Source organism: Ascaphus truei, chromosome 2 (genome assembly GCF_040206685.1).
Source record: "Ascaphus truei isolate aAscTru1 chromosome 2, aAscTru1.hap1, whole genome shotgun sequence".
NCBI classification, from domain to species: domain Eukaryota; kingdom Metazoa; phylum Chordata; class Amphibia; order Anura; family Ascaphidae; genus Ascaphus; species Ascaphus truei.
Genome location: NC_134484.1, coordinates 254571048 through 254593380, shown reverse-complemented (window position 1 = coordinate 254593380; position 22333 = coordinate 254571048). Strand labels below are relative to the sequence as shown.

The following is a 22333-nucleotide window of genomic DNA, read 5'->3' as shown; positions in this document are numbered from 1 at the left end:
TAAAAGTTTGCAATGAAATCCAGTGTGGAATGGAACGGGGACAACTCACTGGTGCAGTATTCCTAGATTTTGCAAAGGCTTTTGACACAGTTGATCATGTTATCATGCTTAACAAACTCCAGAGCTCTGGAATAGGGAAACATGCTTTAAACTGGTTTCAGTCCTACCTATCAGGAAGATCCCAACATGTGTCCATCTCAGGCTCTAACTCCAACCCTCTGGATATCACCTGTGGTGTCCCGCAAGGCTCTGTTCTGGGGCCCCTACTCTTCTCAGTGTTCATTAATGATCTTCCCACAGCTTGTAAGGAAGCCTCAATACACATGTATGCAGATGACACAATCCTATATGCACACAGCCATAGCCTCTCTAACCTTCAACACATACTTCAGTCTGACTTTTTGAGACTCGAAAACTGGATTTCCCAAAACAAACTGTTTTTAAACACTGACAAGACTGTAACAATGGTATTTGGGACCAAGACTAAATTTGTCAAGCTTCCAGTGACTGAGCTCCTGATTAGAACCAACGCTAACACCACCCTAACACCTGTCACTAGTTTTAAAAACCTGGGCTTATGGTTTGACTCCCACTTAACATTCGGGATGCACATTGATACCCTGACAACCAAGACCTATGCCAAACTAGGGGTACTTTACAGGAACAAATCCTCCCTAAGTCTCCTGGTCAGAAAGCGTATTGCACAGCAGATGCTAATGCCAATTATTGACTATGGAGACATAGTATATTGCTCGGCTCCTCAAACCCACCTTAGCAAACTTGACACCCTCTACAATTCAATTTGTCGTTTTGTTCTCCAATGCAACTACAACACACATCACTGCGAAATGCTCAAAGAACTAGATTGGTCATCACTAGAGTCTAGGCGCAAAGTTCACCTTTCCTGTCTCACCCTCAAATACTTTCTGGGCAAGCTACCCAGCTACCTGAACAAGCTCCTCACCCCTACCACATGCAGTACCTATCAACTGAGATCAGACTCCAAAAGACTATTCATGGTCCCAAGACTCAACAAAGTATCCGGACGTTCCTCCTTCTCCTTCCGTGCACCCCAAAACTGGAACAACCTACCAGAGACTCTCATATCCACCACCAGCTTAAGTTCTTTCAAATCTAAGGCTGTCTCACACTTTAATCTGGTCTGTAACTGTTTCATACGCTCATAATATATATTTTCTTTCTTTCTTTCTTTCTTTAATGTCTTGTATATAATGTATACCTTGTTCATTTATGTAACTGTATTTGTAACCATGTATTATTTTGTTTTACTCTGTGCCCAGGACATACTTGAAAACGAGAGGTAACTCTCAATGTATTACTTCCTGGTAAAATATTTTATAAATAAATATTGCCGACAAGGGAAGAATGGGCCAAGTACTATGATCACCAATGTTGGTGGATTCATTAAGGAAGTGACCATTGGAGGGAAAATGGTGAAGGCCCTCATAGACACTGGGAGTGAAAGTACTTTGGTAAAGAAAGGACACTTTTCTAAAGGGATACCAGTGGGCTCTCTGAACATACAATGTGTCCATGGACATTATAAGCGGTATCCAATCATTCCGCTGCCTATCACCGTGGGTACAGTTACACATGTAGTACAGTCAGGGGTAGTAGAAAATATGCCCTACATGGTGATTCTGGGGCGGGACTTTCCAGGTCTGTTAGGACTATTGACATACTGTTCAGCAGTAACCACAAGGGCCCAAGCGAAGAAGCAGGCTTAAAAAGGAGAAGGACATGTCTTTGATAACTTCTTTGGAGGGGCTTTTTCCTTTTCACCCAGAGATCTTTGGTGAAGAGGGGAGAGACAGGAAATCCCGTAGGCAAAAAAGAAAGGACAAAGCACTCGGTCCTAGAGAATTAGGGGTGCAAGACTTGGACGAGGTCATTAATGTTTGGGTCAAGGATATTGTAGAGGCGCAACAGCAGGACTGCTCACTAAACCCTTTTTTTCAGCAGGTGGTATCCCAGATTGAAGAGATGAGCGAGTTTGGGCCCATACCATCATATGTATTACGATAGGGTGTATTAACCAGGGTCCGCAAGGATCCTCAGTCTTCTTTGCAGGTGGAGCAGGTCATGGTGCCAAAAGTATTTCGGAAGGAGATTCTTCGGTTGGCACATGATGTTCCCATGGGGGGTCATATGGGCAGAGACAAGACCTTATATAGAATATTAATGCATTTTTTTTGGCCTAATGTACATAAGGATGTGGGAGAATATTGTGCCTCTTGTCCTATATGCCAACAGGTGGCCCCAGTAAACCTCATGGATCGGGGGAAATTGATCCCTATACCGGTAGTTGGGGAAGCTTTTGACCGGGTGGCCATGGATGTGGTGGGTCCTTTACAAAAAAGTTCTAAAGGTAATCAGTATATACTGGTAATATGTGATTACGCCACCAGGTATCCAGAAGCAATTCCCTTGCCCAGTGTTACTGCTAAGAATGTAGCGAATGCTCTTATTCAAGTATTTGCAAGGGTAGGAATCCCTAATTAAATTCTCATGGATCAGGGGTCAAATTTCCTGTCAAATTTAATTAAAGAGGTGAATCAATTGTTGGGAATCCAGACCCTACGTACATCCCCATATCATCCCCAAACTGATGGTTTAGTAGAGAGGCTAAACGGGACACTAAAAAGGATGATTAGAAAGGTGGTAGGTGAGCAGCCTAACAAATGGGACAGTGGTTGCCTTATTTATTGTTCTCATACAGGGAAGTACCACAAGCCTCAACAGGATTTTCCCCGTTTGAGCTACTTTATGGAAGGCAACCCCGGGGTCTGCAAGCATTAATCAAAGATTCCTGGGTGCAGCGGGATCCTTTGAGGGATAATATAGTAGGATATATTACCCAGATGAGGGAAAGGATTATCCGGATGCAGGTTCTGGCTAATGAAAATTTGAGGGAGGCTCAACAACACCAGAAAGTGTGGTATGACAAAAAGTCCAGAGATAGGGTATTCCTTCCTGGGGATAAAGTGCTCCTCTTGTTGCCCGATAGAGAGAATAAACTGGTAGCTAGATGGCAAGGTCCATATACCATTGTGGAAAGAAAGGGGGCTGTGAACTACCAAGTAAGCATACCAGGAAGAAGGGACCAGTCCATATACCATGTTAATTTGTTAAAAGGTTGGAAAGAGAGAGAGAAAAATTGTCTTTGATGGTCCTGAGAGAGTGTGAATCTGATATGGCAGGTGAGGCATATCAGAGATTGCAGTTGGAAAGTAAGGAAGACGCAGTAACGTCTGGGGAGGCACTGTCAACAAAGCAAAGGGATATGTTAGAGAAACTAGTTACTCGGTATGCACATGTATTTACGAAAATGCCAGGATGCACTACACAAGCAGTTCATAGGATAGAGATGGGGGATGCAAGACCTATCCATACCCGTCCCTATCGTATCCCTGAGAGGCAGAAAAAGATAGTGAAAAAAGAAGTGCACCAAATGTTGGAAATGGGGGTTATTGAGGTTTCCACCTCAGAATGGTGTTCCCCAATAGTGTTGGTACTTAAAAAGGATGGAACAGTACGATTCTGTGTAGATTTTCGAAAGTTAAATGAGGTTCCCTATTTCTCAGTATAGGAGAGTAAAATTGCAGCACCCCATGTCTCTTACAAAAGTATGTTGGAGAAAAATCCTGACTGTTTTCCTCTTAAAGTGGGGGATATGTGACAGGGCTGCTTGCACTTTTGTGGAAGTTAAATGCATGTTTGCTTTCTGGCATCTTTCTGTTTCTATCTTTTTTTTGCTGGGCTCAGAGATCTTTTTTTTGTTTCCTTTATCTGAAACTTTACTAACCTTTAATGTGGTGTCCTGAGGCCAGTCAGTACAATACAGGTCTGGTTGGTGTTAAACACAGTTTGATGTTACACAGCCATGGGCAGTCTCTGTTAAAAAGGAAAAGGGCGTTTCCTTCCTGCATAGCATCCAGGGTGGATTATACCATGGTATGGAGGGGGGGGAACTAAAGTAAGTGATACTGAATGTCATTTATTTTGCAGAGTAAAGACATGCATGGGAGGTTTGTAAAAGGTACTGAGTTTTGGAGCTTGCTATAGAAAATTGTATGTTGTGTGAAGTGTATTATGTTTGCTAATTGTGTAAGTTTTGGGAGACAACTCCCCTGTGTGGTTTACCTAATTTGGTTTTGTCCTAATTAACCAGTAATACAAGGGGAGGGAGTTTCTTTCCCTGGGTGGTTCTGCACTCCTTGTTGCCGCTATGTGATATGAGGTTGTCTTTTTCTGCACTCCTGGTGACTGCTATGTGATATGAGGATGTCTGTGGAACTTCAGTGAAAGGATGGAAACTTTCTAATGCAGATATTGCTGGCTACTCTGTGGCTGGAGACATCACGCTTGGAGAACTGGTTGTTGTACATCTGAATGTGGAATACCTAATAAAAAGAAGGTTCAGAGAACAGCAAAAGCCTCTTTCCTTCTTCCCAGGGTATGATACTGCTGCTTCTTTAAATAAAGGCTGGGACACAACCTTTCACACACACCATTTAAAAGAGTACAGTATTGAAAATCCTATAACAAACTGCAGACGTGGACATTGTTCTCGGTCCAATTAAAGTCTGTATACCGTCAAACTCCAGATTCTTGGATTCAGATGCTGAACTGGGTATTAGGACAGGAGACCTGGGAACACCAGCAGTTGCCATGGCTTGCCCGCCAGCATGTTGATCAATTACTGAAACCAGACTCTGAGTGACCAGTTTGGAACTAATGCCCCCATTTCTGCCCTCCCGGTCCTATCTTTCTGGGTATCAAGGAAAAATCTGTGAAAATATATACATGTTGAAAGCTCCATATGAATGAGAGGGCGTTCACATAAGCGATATTTGGCTGAAAAACTCTGGAACAGAATTGGTTTAGTTTTCCCATTTTCCGCCATGAGATCTATCTCAAGAAATCTCTCCCCCAGCTGGCTGAAGATAGTATTAGGGACTATTCGCACAGTTCATTGGCTTTAGAAAATTGTCTCACAAATGTTCATTTTATGCCATATGAATTGCTGTGAGATTTAACAGATGCTGCTCAAGCGATAGTGGATACTTCCAGTAGAACAACTCAAAGTCTTGTCCCTCATATGTTACCGCTGTTCAGTTGTCTGACCGAATTTTCAATTTACTTCCTTCTATATGTAACGAGAAGTAAGTCATCACCTCCATTATTGCTCTCAATTCAAGAATATGTTCTGGAACATCGTGCCATCTTCCCTGGGCTAAGTTGACGTGGATTTGGGCACCTCAGACCACTATCATCGGTCGTGACTACAAGCCAGACCTACCAAAGCACAGCGCTGTTTCTCACTTTCATCAGAGACACCGAAATAGCTACAAAGACTGCAATTGCAGTATCTATGAGGTCTGCAAATTCCCTATGCTTTAAACGCCAGCATGAGAATATTATTCATCCATGGAGGTTCCAACTGTACCTGTTGAGACAGGATGCGGCTTCCGACTATTCTGGTGGCGAGGGGATCTACCAGCTGATGACGTTCCTGTGCTGTTTGTCATTACATGCTTAAAAGGACTTACCTTCTGTACGTGCAATACTCACCATTTGCTGTTGTCACCCAATATAATTTTACATACTACACTATGAGTCGTGCGCTTCGTTCCTCTTGTTTGTTCCTGAGTAAAGCTGCAGACTCCCTAATTACTTCACGGTTTATGTTAAGGTCACGTATTTTTATGTTTTGATCAACACTTTGTATCTTACATGTTTGTGCACTTGACAGATTTATTATTTCACTCCAATTTTATCCCGATCTCGTGTTAATTTAAATTTAAATCAATTGCTGCACTGCATATTTATATCTTTGTCCACCTACACCAGCAAATCCCCTTGTTCTACTGCCACGAAGATTGTCTTTAGGGGATTCCACTCTGACTATCCTTATTGAGCAGTCTGTTGACTTTTCTTAGATCCAGAATGTTTCTGAATTACCTATTTACCTTCTTGACAAGAAACACCACTGAATAGATACCTCGAACACTTTGTCGCATCAGAACTGGCTGAATTGCCCTGTGCTCCATTAATTTATTTTTACTCTTAACAGGGGCAATCCTGTTTACAATATCTAGAGGGTGTCGGCCAGGCAGTGGTTAAAGGGGACGGTTTCTCAATATCGCTCTGGTCTGCATACAGACCACACGTGTGTGTCCTTAACTCGTAGGGACAACAGGGCATGCAGGCAATATCCCTGTGTCTTTGATGCCAAGGCACAACAGGTCTATATAGACGTTTATAGTCTTCCATACGCTGGGGAAACTGAACTTTGGCCTAGGAAAGCCCTATCTTTTATATTGCTGTCCTGTCTTTTACTGCACCTTGGCTGAGGAAAAGCCTGTGTTTTTGTTTATTGCACTTTGGCAAAATAAAAGCCGACATTTATTTTCCCAACGCGAGTCTCCAGTCTTCACCTCTGCAAGCATCTCCTACATACTACTCCTCAAAGCGTGAGTGGCTTCCTTGTCTCATGGCAGTCTAGATGAGGGGTGCGCAAACTTTTGCAGCTGCGCTCCCCCTGCCTCCTGCACTCAGTGCTCGAGCCCCCTTACCATCCGTTCCAGGCTTCAAATGACGTTGCCATGGCGACGCGTCAACAGCCGTCTGAATCACAGTAAGTTTGCAGAGGCCTCACGCGATCCCCCGGCATTTAATTTAAATGTTGCAGGGAAGAGAGTGGGGCCTCTGCAACCACCGCGCCCCCACTACGTCCTCATTTCATACAATTCTTCAAGTTGCTCTGTATGAGGAGCCACGAAAAAGAGAACTCTGGCCCCAGTCAGGTGGCTGCTATTGAATACCCCTCTTCTGGGCCTATGTAACCTCATTCTAGAAGTTGGCACCGTTATATCATTTGTGCTATCCTCTCTTCCCCTCCCTCGTCTCTTCCCCTTGTTCTCCCTTTTTACAGTACCACCTGTTTTTCTGCACACTGTGTGTATATATTAGTCCACCATAGGACTCACAACGGATCATCATTGTTTTCATTAACTCAGTGTCTATGCACTGTGTCTGCATTTATCCAAGATTATTTATTTATGTTATTTTTCAGTAAAATAATTTCTTGACATTCTTCTGTATTTGATCTGCTATTATCATATTGTGTGCTTGGAACCTAGTTTGGTTTGTCTTAACAACCCTGTTCTGGGTATGTATAACCTCATATTCCAGACATTGATTCACTCTCCCTCCCATTATAGCCCGGGGTTTAAAATCTTAGTTTCTTTCATGTGGCATAAAAATACTCTTCCGTTCTGACACTCTCTCGATTATAACTTTATGCCAAAAGGTGATGACCTTCAAAGGGAATTAAACATAAAAAAAAAAAAATCAATTGATGCCGAGCTTGCCAAGATCATAGCCAGAATTTCCTCCTGGCAGCTACTGAAGCGTCATAGATCTTGCTGCCATTCTTACTAAATCCAACGGTGCATCGGATATAAAATTACCTGCCAATTTCAGCTTAGAGCACACTGATGATCTGAGACCTTTTGACTCTTCTCTAGGACCTCGTCAATATTCGCAATCCACCATTTTAGTGCCCTGGACACCGATTTATAGCCACTGACGGTCTACAAGCTGCTCATGCTGCTGTAAAAAAAAATTCTCACGTCCCCCTCATCCACCTGGCCATAACGTACTGAAAGGAGGCAGCATCCACTGGCAGTGTGGTACGTTCTACGAATCTGAAGAATGATTCATCCACCATAGGAGAATCCCAGGCTTCTACTTTATCCTCGAAAGGGTATATTTTAATGAATTTTCTGGACAAACACTCTCCTGTCCTGTCCATCACCTGAAAATCACTTACAGGCAGTATAACACCATTCTCATCACACTTCCACACATCAAATAAGACACACTGAGATAGCGCCCGGGTACCTCCCCAAACAACTCTCCTGTCCTGACTGCAACCACTCATTCGCCATTTGTCCCAGGTCCTGACTTTTCTGGCCACAGTCCCGGGTTTTCCCTGCGCTGGCCACACTTGCCGGCTGCTCGTGCACATTATTTCCTTTACAACTGCATGAACGAAGAAGGTTCTGGTGTTTCTATCTAGGCTTCTAAAAATACCACCATTAGGCTCTGAGGGGGTAAGGTTAGAGAACGAGCCTGTGTGTAGAATTTTCTAACCACATTAAATGAGGCTCGATGAGCTCTAGGTCAAACACCAATGATTCCTCCATGCAGATGACTCAATGTCTGCATCCAGCCTGTAGAATTGTTCTTCTGATTCTTCAGAGGAGTCGTCCTGCATTCTATCCAAACTGCTGTATAACCTCTAATCTTCTGAATTGGAAGTTGCCTCAATGTCTTGTGTTAACGCCTCCTTCGTCCACAAAATCAGACATTGGTTCCATAGAATCTTTTGGCTCATCTCTAAGGCAGTCTTCACAGAGGTCCTTGTTTTCTAACGCTGGTATGTCACACCCAGCACAGTACATAGTTATTTTCGGAACTTTCTTTTAATGGCAGGCTCCGTAGTCATATAGACATGTATCCCTCCTTGCCTGGCTCTAATCGAGTTGGATATATTCATGGCTGTGCTCAGTGTCTCATACCTGTTCAGGCTGTGTGTAGATATGCAGATAGAACAACATGGGCGCCAAGAACTTTTATAGTACAAACAAGAGCTTTATTCATGTTAAACACATTTAAAAACATAACAGAGATGTAAAATGTGTTTAACATGTTTCTTTTATTTTTTCAGCACACTTCTTGCGTTATGATGGTTATATGTTTTTAACTATAAAGTTGAATATGTGTATTATTTAATTTTTATTCAAATGTTTAATCATTATTGTGTGTTGATTCATCACGGTTGTAATTATACTTGCAGCTGTGTCATCTCCCCCAGTGAGTAGTGGATTGGACTATAATTTCAGTGCTGGTCCAATCACTGAGGTGGGAGGGGTATTTAAACTACCCAAACACCCTGCAATAATCATCCCTGATGAAGTAATATGTGTATTACGAAACGTGTAGGACTTTTTATTGCGTGCCATCATCTTTTTTTATTGATCCGCTACGGCAAAATCGGGTCGTGCAGCCGAAAGCACGGACCTTCCATTCACTTTCCCGGGAAGAGAGACACCCCTTATCCGGCGACGTTATCTCCAGCTGACGCGCCCTGGCGATGCCCCGGATGAGCTTCTGATGCTCTGTGCGCAGTGTGCATTGTGATTGCCAATGCGTTCCTGCAGACCGGCGTCTCCAGTGAGTGGGGACTGTTCTTTCCTCTAGGAGAGTCACGTCGGTAGTGACGCTGCCCGGCTCAGGTGTTGCCTGCCCAGATTCGGGGAAGCGGCACTCTGTATGCAGCGGAGGAGAAGCTGTTTGTCTTTTAGTGACACTTGTACTAACCGGGACACCCATTAATATCTTTTGGGGACTGAGGAGGATTATTGTGCCCTGCTGCGTGGGGCCACCTACCTTGATAAGAGAAAGCTGTCCTGTGAAGTTTTATATCTGGTGACCCGAGGCTGCTTACTCCACGACTGGTTCTAGTGTTGGTAACAAATGCTTGTTTATGTCTGATTTGATGTACGCAGAATATTTATCTTTTATTATTTTTTTTACTAAAATTGATTACACTATGAGCGTTGTGCGCTGTTTTTTGTCATCTGTTTCTTGTAGCTTTGTGGGGTGCTGAGCCATCCTTGTTCTACAGCTGCAGACGCTCTCTTCATATATCCTTATTTAAGGTCATGTACTTATCTCTATTTATGTACATGTGCTGATTTATATTATCAAGGTTGGGTGTTGTTGGGTGTTGTATATACTTAATCACCCTTTGATATTTATCTGGGTTGCCCATCTTTTAGGATCACTTTAGTAGCGCACTATATATTTGTTTTTTTCCCTCGTATCATTTGATTAGCAGCACCTGTCTGCTACTTAGCATCTTAATTCCCATGGAAGCATTAAGGGTGTACTAAGTTTTTCTGTCCTTCAGAGCATGCATCCAGTCACAGGGTAAATGAGAAGAAATCCAAATGAGGAAAAACGGAGCACAACAAGTCCAGAAATCTGGGGCTAAGCAGAGGCAACGATTAAAAAATGACTTTTATTAATGGGTAAACATCATGGAGGTACAAAAATTACTCTAACGCAGGGGTGTGCAAACTTTTTGTGCTGCGCCCCCCTGTCTCTCTCCCCCTGGCTCTCGGGTTCACCCCCTCACCCCCCGCCTACCTTCGTCCGCTCCAGATGACGCTGCGGGGTCATGTGATGTCACGTGATCCGCGGCGTCATTTGACCCGTGTCACGTCACATGGCGCCACGGCGTTGTCATAGCGACGTGTCACAGAGCTGCTGAATCCCTGTAAGTAAACAGTTACAGAGGCCTCACGCGATCCCCCGGCATTAAATTAAATGCCTGGGGAAGAGGGTGGGGCCTCTGCAACTGCTCGCGCCCCCCCAGAAAAATCTCCCGCGCCCCCCACTTAGAGCAGCAGTGCGCAAACACGTTACGGGTTGAAAATAGCCCTTTATCAAGTGTCTACCCACACTATTGTCTAGCCCCAGATTTTTGGACTGGTGTGCTCCGTTTTTTCTCATTTGGATTTCTTCTCACTAATAGAAACAACAAAGTGGTGAGAATGGTACCGATAACCCCCCTCAGTGATGTGTGTAAATAATGAAATGAGGGGAAATCATGCAAATACTCCTATATAGTGATCATTGATGTATAATGTTGAGATAATATAAATAAAGCATGGGGGGCAGTGGCACCTGTGAGTGATACGAGAGTGGAATACACTGATAATCGCTGTATAATGTGGCTCGAATATACAAAAAGGAATAAGAATATACATTTATCATTTAGGCCACCAGGATATAATGTCTGTAGTGTGTGTATCCACCTACACTCTCTCTGCATCAAACGCTTGCCCCAATCCCCCTTCCGTGGTCCCCACGGTAAGTGTTCAATGCCACAAAATTGTAGTGGCAGAACATCCTCCTGATGTGCTTCGGTGCAATGTCTGGTTACTGACGTGTCTTTACAATTACGGATGGACCCGATATGTTCCAGAACCCGCACTTTCAGTGGTCTTTGGGTTTTCCCCACATATCTTTTGCCGCACTTGCAGGAGATGAGGTATATCACTCCGGCCATGAGGCAATTGATAAATTAAAGATTATGTTAGACCTTAGATGTTTTAAAGTCCAAGAAGACTTTGGTTACACCTACCACAGGGATATGATCCCATAGGTTCTGTCTCCCCAAGTCATGTCTTGGTCTGATGTACGAGCCTATCTTTTAAGTTTTTCGCACTCCTACAGGTCATGGTAGGTGTCCATTTTACGGCATGTTTCAGGTCCTGGTCCTCCATTAGTAGGTGCCAGTGTTTATGGAAAATATGTTTAATATTATTCTATTGATTATTGTAAGTGCCTATGTATCTTATGACATGATTGTCATCCTCTTCTCTTTGTCTTTGCCCACTGGAAAGAAGCTACTCTCTATGGGTAATTTGAGCTCTTGTATATGCTTTTTTTAACCGACCCCTTGCTATGTCGCCTTTCTTCAAACCTCTTGCTCATATCTTTCACTTGTATGTTGTATTCCGTCATACTTGAGCAATTACGTCATAGTCTAAACTGAAACTGTACCAAATACAGAAGAATTTACAATGCATCTGATCTCAGACGCGCTATTAGAAAAGGTTGTGGCTCCTTACAGTACATCTGATCACAGACACGCAATTAGAAAAGGTTGTGGCTCCTTACAGTACATCTGATCACAGACACGCAATTAGAAAAGGTTGTGGCTCCTTACAGCACATCTTATCACAGACACGCTATTAGAAAAGTTTGTGGTTCCTTACAGTACATCTGATCTCAGACGCGCTATTAGAGAAGCTTGTGGTTCCTTAGGCCCGGGCCATAGAGGGGGGGAGCCGGGCTGAACCGCGCGGACGCTGAGGCTCGCCTGCAGAAGCTGTGCGATTCCACGCACATACAGGTGAGCCAGCATCCGCGATCGGAGGTGGGGGGAGACTGAGGGAGGCGGGGCAGTGACGTCGCTGGGCCAATCGCCCGCGACGCACTGACGTCGACGTCACGGCGCCGTGACGTTGACGCAGCCCCACTCTCATTGGAGGTTTTCAGCCGACAGCGCGCTGAAAAACAGCTTGGCGCTCGGCTGAAAACTCCAAAGCCTCCACACGCCTGCGGACGCTCGCGCGAGCCCCCTCTCAAGGCACCCTCATTGAGGATGCAGGGGCTCAGCACTGAGCGTCCGCTCCTCAGCACGGCCTGTCCTTGTATGGACTCGGCCTTACAATGCATCAGATCTCAGACGCGCTACTGCAGTGTGTTGGAGTTCCTTACAATGCATCTGATCTCAGACACGCTATTAGAGAGGTATGGGGTTCCTCAGAATTTCACATAGCGATCCTTAACAACAACAAAAAAAAGTTGGAAACCAGTGCTTTAGACATTAACTTGTGACAAATCATATGATTAATCTGTGCTTCTTCTCCTGGTAGCTCACACGCTGGGGAGGTACTTAGACCTTTTTCCCTTTATATTGGTTCAAGTTGTTATCTCCTGTAGAGCATCAATCCAATCATGCCCTGCCTTTTTACTAAAACAAAACTGCTACCTCAGCTAAAATAGGGCAGAAGAAAACACAACCTGGGGAGGAGAGGTGGAGCCATTCATGGTCCTCCAACAGATAGAAGTTTCTGTCCTATCAGCTGTTGGATGGAGTTTAACCCTTGGTAATGTGACCATATTGTCCCGGCAAAAAACAGGACAAATGTCGTGCACTCACGATCAGCGTTTCCCGGGCGCGCAGGCAGGATAGGCAGCCAGCGCAGAGAAAAACCGGGACAGTGGCCAGAAAAGTCAGTACCCGAGACAAACGGCACAAAAATGGGATTGTCCCTGCTAAACCAGGACATCTGGTCCCCCTACCCATTGGTGACCACTGTCATGGTGACAATAAGGAAAATTGCTATATCTATAAAAATACGATACAACACAGGTAAGGACAGTAAGAATTGCTGGTTGGTAAAATCATACAGTTACCTAAGCAAATCAGTCTCTCTCACCTGCTTATGTTTGGCTCCCATTATGTGATTTTCATAATAGGCTGCTGATCCACAGCGAACATTGCAGATCTACAAATATAACATATAAAAAGGGAGTAGTGAGAAGAAAACAATGAATGATGCACAAGTACAAATTAATCAAGATGTCAAATACATTGAAGTTATTCTGTGGTGCTGGCTGCACAAGATGTGTGATGCAGAAGGACGAAGCTTCAGTGAAATCCATGGTAAAATGCATCCTCTCTCAGGGATGAGAAAGAAATGCTGCAGGTACAACCCCTCAAAACTACAACATCTTGCAAATATTTTACCAATCTAAACTGCCCTTAAACACATATAAACCTTGATAAAACAAATATTTGGCTGCGTTTGTGGGGTAATTAAGTAGAAAACCCATGTGTTCGAGGTCTCTGAATCAGGAAGTGTTTGCCAGATGAAATCAACATCTCCTACATCTCATTTATACTTTTATACAGGTAGTCCTCGCTATTCAACGTTTCACTTTACAACGAATGGCATATCCAACGCTTTACAAAGCAACCCTATGGACCGTTTTTCGACTCCAGAACGCGTTATCCAACGCTCCCCACCACTGATTAACATGGGACTCACTTTACAACGGTTTCACTATCCAACGCTACTTCCAGAACGGATTCCGTTGGATAACCGAGGACTCTGCCTGTACTGTAATTATACTTTAGGTGTCGGACTTATGTAAAAAATAAAAAGGAAACACTAAGATTTAACCCTTCCAGTGCTGAAGGAGCTGCAGTAACAGTTACGATCATGTGAACGTTCCTCAGCAATCACACGATAGTGACATCACTCCAGCGACACAAACGTTAGAGGAAGGTGCTTATTTCTCTCCTGTTCACGACACAATCTCCCTGGGAAAACTAGCAAAGTAGGTATGACAGTCACGGAAAATCGCAGCGCTCTTCAGAGTGGCGGCTCTCGTGGTGTTCAGTGACTGCCATAGGGGCACTCAACTGGTTAGAACATGTCGCTGCCTGTAATACACTTCAGTCCTTAAAGTGTTCATTTAATACATGTGTGTTGTGCTCCCTGCCCTTCCAGCAGCAAAGGAAGTGATTCATATCACGGGGATACATATACTTACAAGGCACCAAATGGGGGATTGATTCTGAGCAGCTGCTGATATTTCCATGTTCATCTTTCAAAACCTAAGAATATAAAACATACAAAAAAAAAAAATTATTCCAGAATTAAACATCACAATTTTTGAAGTGTAAATTAATATTACAGACCCCTCTGCAGGGAGTGGTTAAATTAAAAGAAAAAAATCCTTATTATTTACAGACCCACAGAACCACTACTTTTTGTTACATTCTTACTGTTGCACTTTTTGATGATTTTATTTTTATGTCAATCGCAATGTATTTTTAACCCACTTCCACAACTGCCTCTGATAAGGGTTATCGTTGCCAAGCAGGACAAGTGAAATCCATGAGACGTGACGATGCGATGACTGAGCAAGAGAGACCTGGCCGATCTGAAAAACAAAAACACAAATGACAATCAATATTTATTTATATAATGTTTTACTAGGAAGTAATACATTGAGAGTTACTTCTCGTTTTCAAGTATGTCCTGGGCACAGAGTTATGATGACAAATACATGGTTACATAAACAGCAACCAGCGCTAGCACATATATATACGTAGGGGTTTACTTATCCAAGTCTCCAGGTGGCAACACTAGGAGCAAAATAAGAATCGGATTTATCAAAAGGAATAAATCTGCCCAATTTTTCTCCTGCACCCGGGAAACTTTAATAACAGACCTCATAAATACATAACATGCAACTGCACCTGCGGACACACACACACATGCACTCAACCATAATACTACACACGGATAACATTAAACAAAAATAAACTGAAAGGATAAAAGGGAAAGCATATGTAGCCAGGTCACCTGATGGCTACTATTCTGCCCTTGGGCTGGCAGTAAACCCTGGTACAATCAGGTTGCCAAAAGTGGATATGGGGTTTTTCCCCTCTGAGGAGCTGCATTTGAGTGACAATGGGAGGCGGTGACATCAGGCCTGGGTATGGACCAATCATGAACCAGACCTGGTGCCCTCCTCCTGGCAGTACTCAATGTCAGTACCCCCCTAAATTGTTATGGTTGTCCTTCCCCTCTGAGGAAAGCAGGTCACATAGTGGAAAGGCTGAGATTGGGCCTTCTCCTGTCCTCTTCCCTCCGGGGGAGAGCGAGTGTGGACCATACCTCTGCCAGGGAGGTGGGGAAGAGCTAGGACGGCTGCAGGTGCCCTTGGCCTGTAGTGGCGGTCCAGGGACCATCATCCAGTGAATAGCTGAGAGACTGTATTGGGCAGATCCTGCCTTGTTCCTGTAACTGTACAGAAGTGTAATAAACCCGTTCCTGTTTGCATATACCTCCTGCCTGGTGTGTGACCTTACTGGGGGGAGAAGTAATAGTTCTACTGTGGGAGATAACCTTCAGTTCCTGGAGCCTACGGCAGATAAAGGCGCTGCACTGCTAAAGAGATATGTGCGATATGTTCCTGTGTCCCACTAACATTGGCGGACGACTCAGCCCTCCTATTACCAGCAGGTATCATGCACCACACGATCCGTAACGGCCACATCTCCCACCGGGTGGGGGAAACACCATTACAGATATATAGTTAGATAGTTAGAAACAAAAGTATAGGAACACCAAAAAGTTGCAATTCATTTTATTGGCCTGACGTGTTTCAGTTACCCAAGTCATTTTCTACACATTAACATTGAAGTTAAATAATAAACACAAATGATTAATAAAAAAATATAAAAAGCTGAGTAAATTAATAGTTTGCTATTGCATAATAATAATAATAATAATGTGATGTAATACCTGATTACTGATTACCGATGATCACTGAAAAATTATATAAACTGAATGAGGATTGTTGCAAACAAAGCAATATTCGCCATGTTGTTGCAACATTAAATAACTAATGAATAAGAAACAATTAAAATCAACAACATGTACAGTAAGATAATAAATACATAGGCAACAGATATAATAATACATAACATTAATAATAATAAATAGCACTAATAATAATATAACTATTTAAAAGTTATAAAAGTAACAATAATAAATAACCGGTCTCCCTGTCTATATTTATTTCTAATTAAACACAGCAGTAATTATAACAATAATATACGATTATATTAACCTCTCTCTCTGGATCACACAGCTGTAATTATAACAATAATACATGTAGCAGGGTACCCCCTGGGTCCCCCTTACCTCTGCTTAGCGGGGGTACCCCAGCGCTGTGCCGGGTAACTGCGGGGGCGAGCGCTTCGCTGGGGGCTCCCGGCGGCATCTGCAGCCAGGCGCCGCCATCTTGTATGCGTTCGTGCATGCACATGAGCTCGCGCATGCACAGTGTAGCCCCAGGAGTTATGACGGCCATGTTGGGGTTGGCGCGACAGTTTGCGCATGCGCAAGAGATCGCGCGACGAGGCGGCCATTACAAGTTCGCGCATGCGCAGTAAAGATAGCGCATGGGGCGCCAATAGAGTAGAGGCTCTAAAGGAACTACATTATCCAGAAGCCTCTGGGGACTGCCCTTTCACCCATATCACCTGCTGCATTACAGCCAATAGGGCTTACAGATTCTCCTGCTGCAAAGGGGATACATTGTTGCACGCTGGAGTCAGGAAGTGAGAGTCAGAGCTGGGAGCAGGTTAGGGAAGGGTGTGTGCAGGGAGCAGTAGCCCCTGCACTAGGCCAGGTTACCCCCCCATGGCCCCAGATAGGCCCTGAGCCTTACCATAGATTGTGGTTGCTACAGGGATAGGCCCTAGGTAGGGACCCTGCCATTTTAGTTATTTGCTGAGTTCAGGGACACAGTTCACCTGCTGTGCGGCCCTGATCATCGTGTCTGGACTCAGACCATCACTCAAGATAGAGACTTGGGATTGTCTTATGGATCCATCATCCAAGTAAAGCATCTGCGCGCCCGGGTGTGGACACACAAGGCAGGTACCTTCATCATACACCAAGTGCACCAACCCTCATCACAACTTAGTGGGCAGCGCTGTCTCACACTTGGGTGGGCTTGGGACACTGTTTGTAAATAAGGTGTGGGCTATGGCCCTATGAGGCCCGTGTTACAGGGTGACGCTATTGTCATATGGTTATTGTTATATTGTGTTGCATATAATAAACTGTTTTATCTATAACCTGGTGTAAGTGGTTACTGTATGTGGTTCCTGTGCCAGGGGTTATTCTACACTCTAGAATCCCTGCACAGGTGGAGGCGCTGTAAGCATCGTTTCAGGAAACACCCCAGGCTCCCAGTGGCGGAGGTTCAGGCCTCCTGTGAGCCTATCAGGTATTGCACCATACACGGTAACACAGGTATAGTTCCCCACATGGTCCCTATCTGCGATTGATACATACACTATTATATTAACCTCTCTCCCTCTCTCTGGATCACACAGCAGTAATAACAATAATACACTATTATATTAACCTCTCTCCCTCTCTCTGGATCACACAGCAGTAATTATAACAATAATACACTTATATTAACCTCTCTCTCTCTCTGGATCACACAGCAGTAATAATAATACACTATTATATTAACCTCTCTCTCTCTGGATCACACAGCAGTAATTATAACAATAATACACTATTATATTAACCTCTCTCTCTCTCTCTGGATCACACAGCAGTAATAATAATACACTATTATATTAACCTCTCTCTCTCTGGATCACACAGCAGTAATTATAACAATAATACACTTATATAAACCTCTCTCTCTGGATCACACAGCAGTAATAATAATACACTATTATATTAACCTCTCTCTCTCTGGATCACACAGCAGTAATTATAACAATAATACACTTATATAAACCTCTCTCTCTGGATCACACTGCAGTAATAATAATACACTATTATATTAACCTCTCTCTCTCTGGATCACACAGCAGTAATTATAACAATAATACACTTATATAAACCTCTCTCTCTGGATCACACAGCAGTAATAATAATACACTATTATATTAACCTCTCTCTCTCTCTGGATCACACAGCAGTAATAATAATACACTATTATATTAACCTCTCTCTCTGGATCACACAGCAGTAATTATAACAATAATACACTATTATATTAACCTCTTGCTCTGGATCACACAGCAGGTGATGACGCGCGGTTGTTGTGGGGACACAGATAACACACGGACCGAGTACTTCCGCTGAGAAGAGAGTGACATCCTCCCCCCTCACTGGGGGATGTGTACGTCACATCCTGCTCTCTCCCTTCTGTGCTGTGTGACGCCAGGAGAGATAAACACAGACAGTGAGAGGGTAAGAGACAGAGAGTGTGTGTGTGTGTGTGTGTGTGTGTGTGTGTGTGTGTGTGTGTGTGTGTGTGTGTGTGTGTGTGTGTGTGTGTGTGTGTGTGTGTGTGTGTGTGTGTGTGTGTGTGTGTGTGTGTCCACATACACACACCCACACCCCTCTCACTGTGTGTATATATACACAACCCCCCACCCCTCTCACTGTGTGTGTGTGTGTGTGTGTGTATATATATATATATATATATATATACACCCCCAGCCCTCTGCTGTTCCTTGTCACCCTCCCATGCCTTCAAACACTTTTTCACCCCACCTTATCTACATTACATCTGTTGTGTTTTGTTTTTTTTTTGCTCTCCCTTACACTGTTTTAGCCATAGATTCCTTTGCAAATCATTATTGCTGACCTGAGGAAGAGAGGAGAACTCTAGAAAGCTTGTCCTATGACATAAAGTGTTAGTCCAAATAAAAAATGTATCTCCTAATACTGAAGAACTAATTTATTCTGCAATATATATATATATCTATATATATATCCCCCACCCCTCTCAGTGTGTGTGTGTGTGTGTGTGTGTGTGTGTATATATATATATATATGTGTATATATGTGTGTGTGTGTGTGTGTGTGTGTGTGTGTGTGTGTGTGTGTGTGTGTGTGTATATATGTGTGTGTGTGTGTATGTATATATATATATGTGTATATATATATATATATATATATAGAGGCAGGGTTGCAGACTTGCCTAAGACATGCAGATGAGCATACAGTTGTATTTGCATATATATATATATATATATATATATACTGTATTTGCATATATATATGTATATATGTACTGTATACTATATATTTTTATATATATATATATATGTAGAGGTATCAGTACCGTGTTAGCCGAGCTTCAATAAGCAAAAAATAAATAGATGATACCGTTCTGTGGCTAACGAAATGCTTTTATTTGTGCGAGCTTTCGAGATACACTGATCTCTTCTTCCGGCGATGTTACAATGAATGAAGCAAGGATGACTTAAAAACAGTGTCTCTTGGAATGTTATCTGTGCTTGTCCTTCCCCCGTGTGGATGTGTTTTATGGCTAGAGGTGTGAAAGGGTAACTGAAAGCAAGTGAAGAAAGAGTGTGTATGTGTATCAGTGTGAATAAAAATGAATGGAAAGCCCACAGTATAAACAGTGCTCTACACAAGGTGTGTGTGGAGTGAGAGGGATATAAATGGTGTGGGTGGGTGTGGAAATGTGAGAGTTTGTAGCACAACTAAAAGTGTGTGTGGATACTATGTGGTCCCTATTGGTGTATATGGATGGAAAAATAAGGAGTATTAGTATGTGTGAGAGACAGCTGTGTGTGCATACATATAGCACAGTATGTACAGACATGGCCTTTAGCGCTCATGGGAAGAGAGTTCGCTAGTGTCAGTAATGACTCATAAAATTTCGATCTCTGTTTAGGCCACTGCTAAGTGTCCCGAACAGTTGCATAAATTTGTATTCATGCAACCGTCTCTCTTTCGGGGTTTTAAGATTACCTTTGAGTATGGCAACCCTCAGATCGTTCATCTTATGGCCAGAGTCAGAGAAATGTTCGCCAACAGGACTGTCTCTTGTTCCGCGTGTGATGCTGTGGCGATGCAGGTTCATTCTCTTGTTTAGCCCCTGTCCTGTCTCACCTATGTAGTAGCAGCCCCCTGGGCATTTCATGCACATGATGAGGTACACGACATTGCTGGAGGAACAGGTGAACCCTCCTCTGATTTTGTATTCCCGATTCTTGTGTGGTATTTGTATTGTGTCCGCTGTGTAGAGCATTGCGCAGGTTTTGCATCTTGGGTCCTGGCATTGTTTTGTCCCGCATTCAGTTGTACTGCTGAATACTTGCCTGAGGGTTGCCATACTCAAAGGTAATCTTAAAACCCCGAAAGAGTATGGAAAGTTCAGAAAGTCCACAGGAAATGCACCAAACAGTTCATGTCATAAGTACAGATCAATAAAAGCTGCCAGGAGGGAACACTCTACGCGTTTCGCCCGTGGGGAGCTTCATCCCGGAGTGATAAGAGAGTGATAAGAGAGTAGTGGAGGTGTGCTAGATTATATACCATAGCAGGTGAGTGTCGGCGCCGCCTCCTCTGATCCGCAACCAATAGCGGAGATACTTGGGGGAGACGGCGTCATATGAACAGATGCCCGAGGTAACTAGATGATTGCCGATATGTGTAACGCCTGTATGCCCGCAGACCTGGCCAGTCCCCAGTACTGAGGTGGGTAAGGGTATAATACGCACCCACAGCAGTGAGGGCGTGCCCGGAGTGTGATAGTAGCGTTGCCGGCCCTGGAGAGTAAGGGTTAAAGTAATACTTGCTGAGTCTGGGGTGCCAGAGGTCGGAGGGTAATGTCCATGTGCCAGAGTTCAAGGGTTGGAGAGAGCAGCGTAGTGATGTCCGAAAGCCAGGGTTCAAGGGCAGGAGAGAGCAGCGTAGTCAAGTCCAAAGCAGAGTTCAAGTTCAAGCCAAGGGCATCCAAACAGGAGCAGGGACAGGAACCAGAGCTGAAACAGACAAGGGAGCTAGGCATAGACACTGCACACACAGGAGCTACAGGAAAGCTATGCAGAGCAAGGACTGAGAGGGAGTAGTGGGGTTATATGGGAAGAAGGACCAATGGGGGTGAGGGGAGGAGCAGAGGTTTGAGTGAGTGATTGCAGAGATAGGTCTGTGAGAGCAGGGGAGGAGACAGGGAGGTAATCTAAGGTAATAGCCTGCAACCGACGGGGGGCGGAGCTAGAGCGTGGGGAAGGTAAGTAAGTAGAGCGGGTGCGCACGCCCTCTGTAACCCTACTCTGCTGCGAACCGCAGAGTGGGGGGAGACCAACGGAGGAAGCGCACAGGAGAGAAGACAGAGGGGAAGGAGGAACAGAGGAGGCAGGTAAGGAACGTACAGGGGTGACAGAGGCACGCCGAGGAGCGCGTGAGCCACGATAGGGAACCCGCGATCGTGAACGCGTGCGCTTGGTGAGGGGACCGCGCGCATGCGCAGAGTGTAAGCTTGGGCGTGAGGAACGAGCCGTGGAGGAACGGCTGAGGGAAGAAGGTAGAGTTTGGGGACGTAGGGGAGCGGAGGAACTAGGCACTGTGGAAGCTGGGGTGACGGGGACACGCTGGGACCTCCGAGTCCCCTGATCCGTTACAATACGTCATAGAGGAGATACTCCAAGCTGACAACAGCAAAGGCCGTGATACACATGCGTATGAAGCAGGGGCTGGAGCGTCTTGATACACAAGCCTGGGTGACGTCATCGGCAGCATGAAGGTACAAAACAAATCAGCATCCGATAATGCGTTCTAAGTAATGGAAACTGATAATAAATAAACATTAGTATTGCACAGACTTGCAAGGTATATAATGCCATAAGAATAGTAAGGCAATTATTACAAAAGAATAGATACAGATGATATCACAGAGCAGATAGAAATAATAACAAATTATGTTAAGAGAATAAATAGTAAAACAGGAAAGAGAGAAATAAATAATGAACGATGCAGAGACAATAGAGAGAAGGGGAAAACCAGACTAATAATAAAAACATATTTATAAAAGTCCTACACCCTCTCCAACAAATAATGTAACGCAAATGACATAGATGGTAAAGCGGAGAGGGACTTATAAGAACATAGCAAAACCGAGGGAATCATTCAGTCCCCTAGGTTGCATGGTATTGAAAAGAACAATCCATCTACATTCTTTCTTAAGTAAGGCTTTTTCCAAGTCCCCTCCTCTGATGACCAGGGACACTTTATCAAAGGCAAATGCAGAGATATGCGCACTATCTGCCCCATGACACTTTAAAAAGTGT

General features: G+C 43.9%; 1 protein-coding gene across 3 annotated transcripts in view; it reads right to left on the bottom strand.

Annotated features, from left to right (window-relative positions):
- LOC142487229 (uncharacterized) overlaps positions 1-18441 on the bottom strand; it is a 78384-nt gene extending 59943 nt beyond the window's left edge. The window contains exons 1-5 of one of the 3 annotated variants that reach the window (XM_075586131.1): positions 18285-18377; positions 15993-16016; positions 14522-14622; positions 14230-14293; positions 13110-13178 (exon numbers count right to left, since the gene is read on the bottom strand). In XM_075586131.1, coding sequence (XP_075442246.1) covers positions 13110-13178; positions 14230-14283 — 123 coding nt within the window. In that variant the 5' untranslated portion in view covers positions 14284-14293; positions 14522-14622; positions 15993-16016; positions 18285-18377. Of the gene's footprint in view, positions 1-13109; positions 13179-14229; positions 14294-14464; positions 14623-15992; positions 16017-18284 lie in introns of all 3 variants that reach the window. The other 2 variants (XM_075586132.1, XM_075586130.1) reach the window with 2 other exon arrangements.
- Between the last annotated feature and the right edge of the window lie 3892 nt (positions 18442-22333).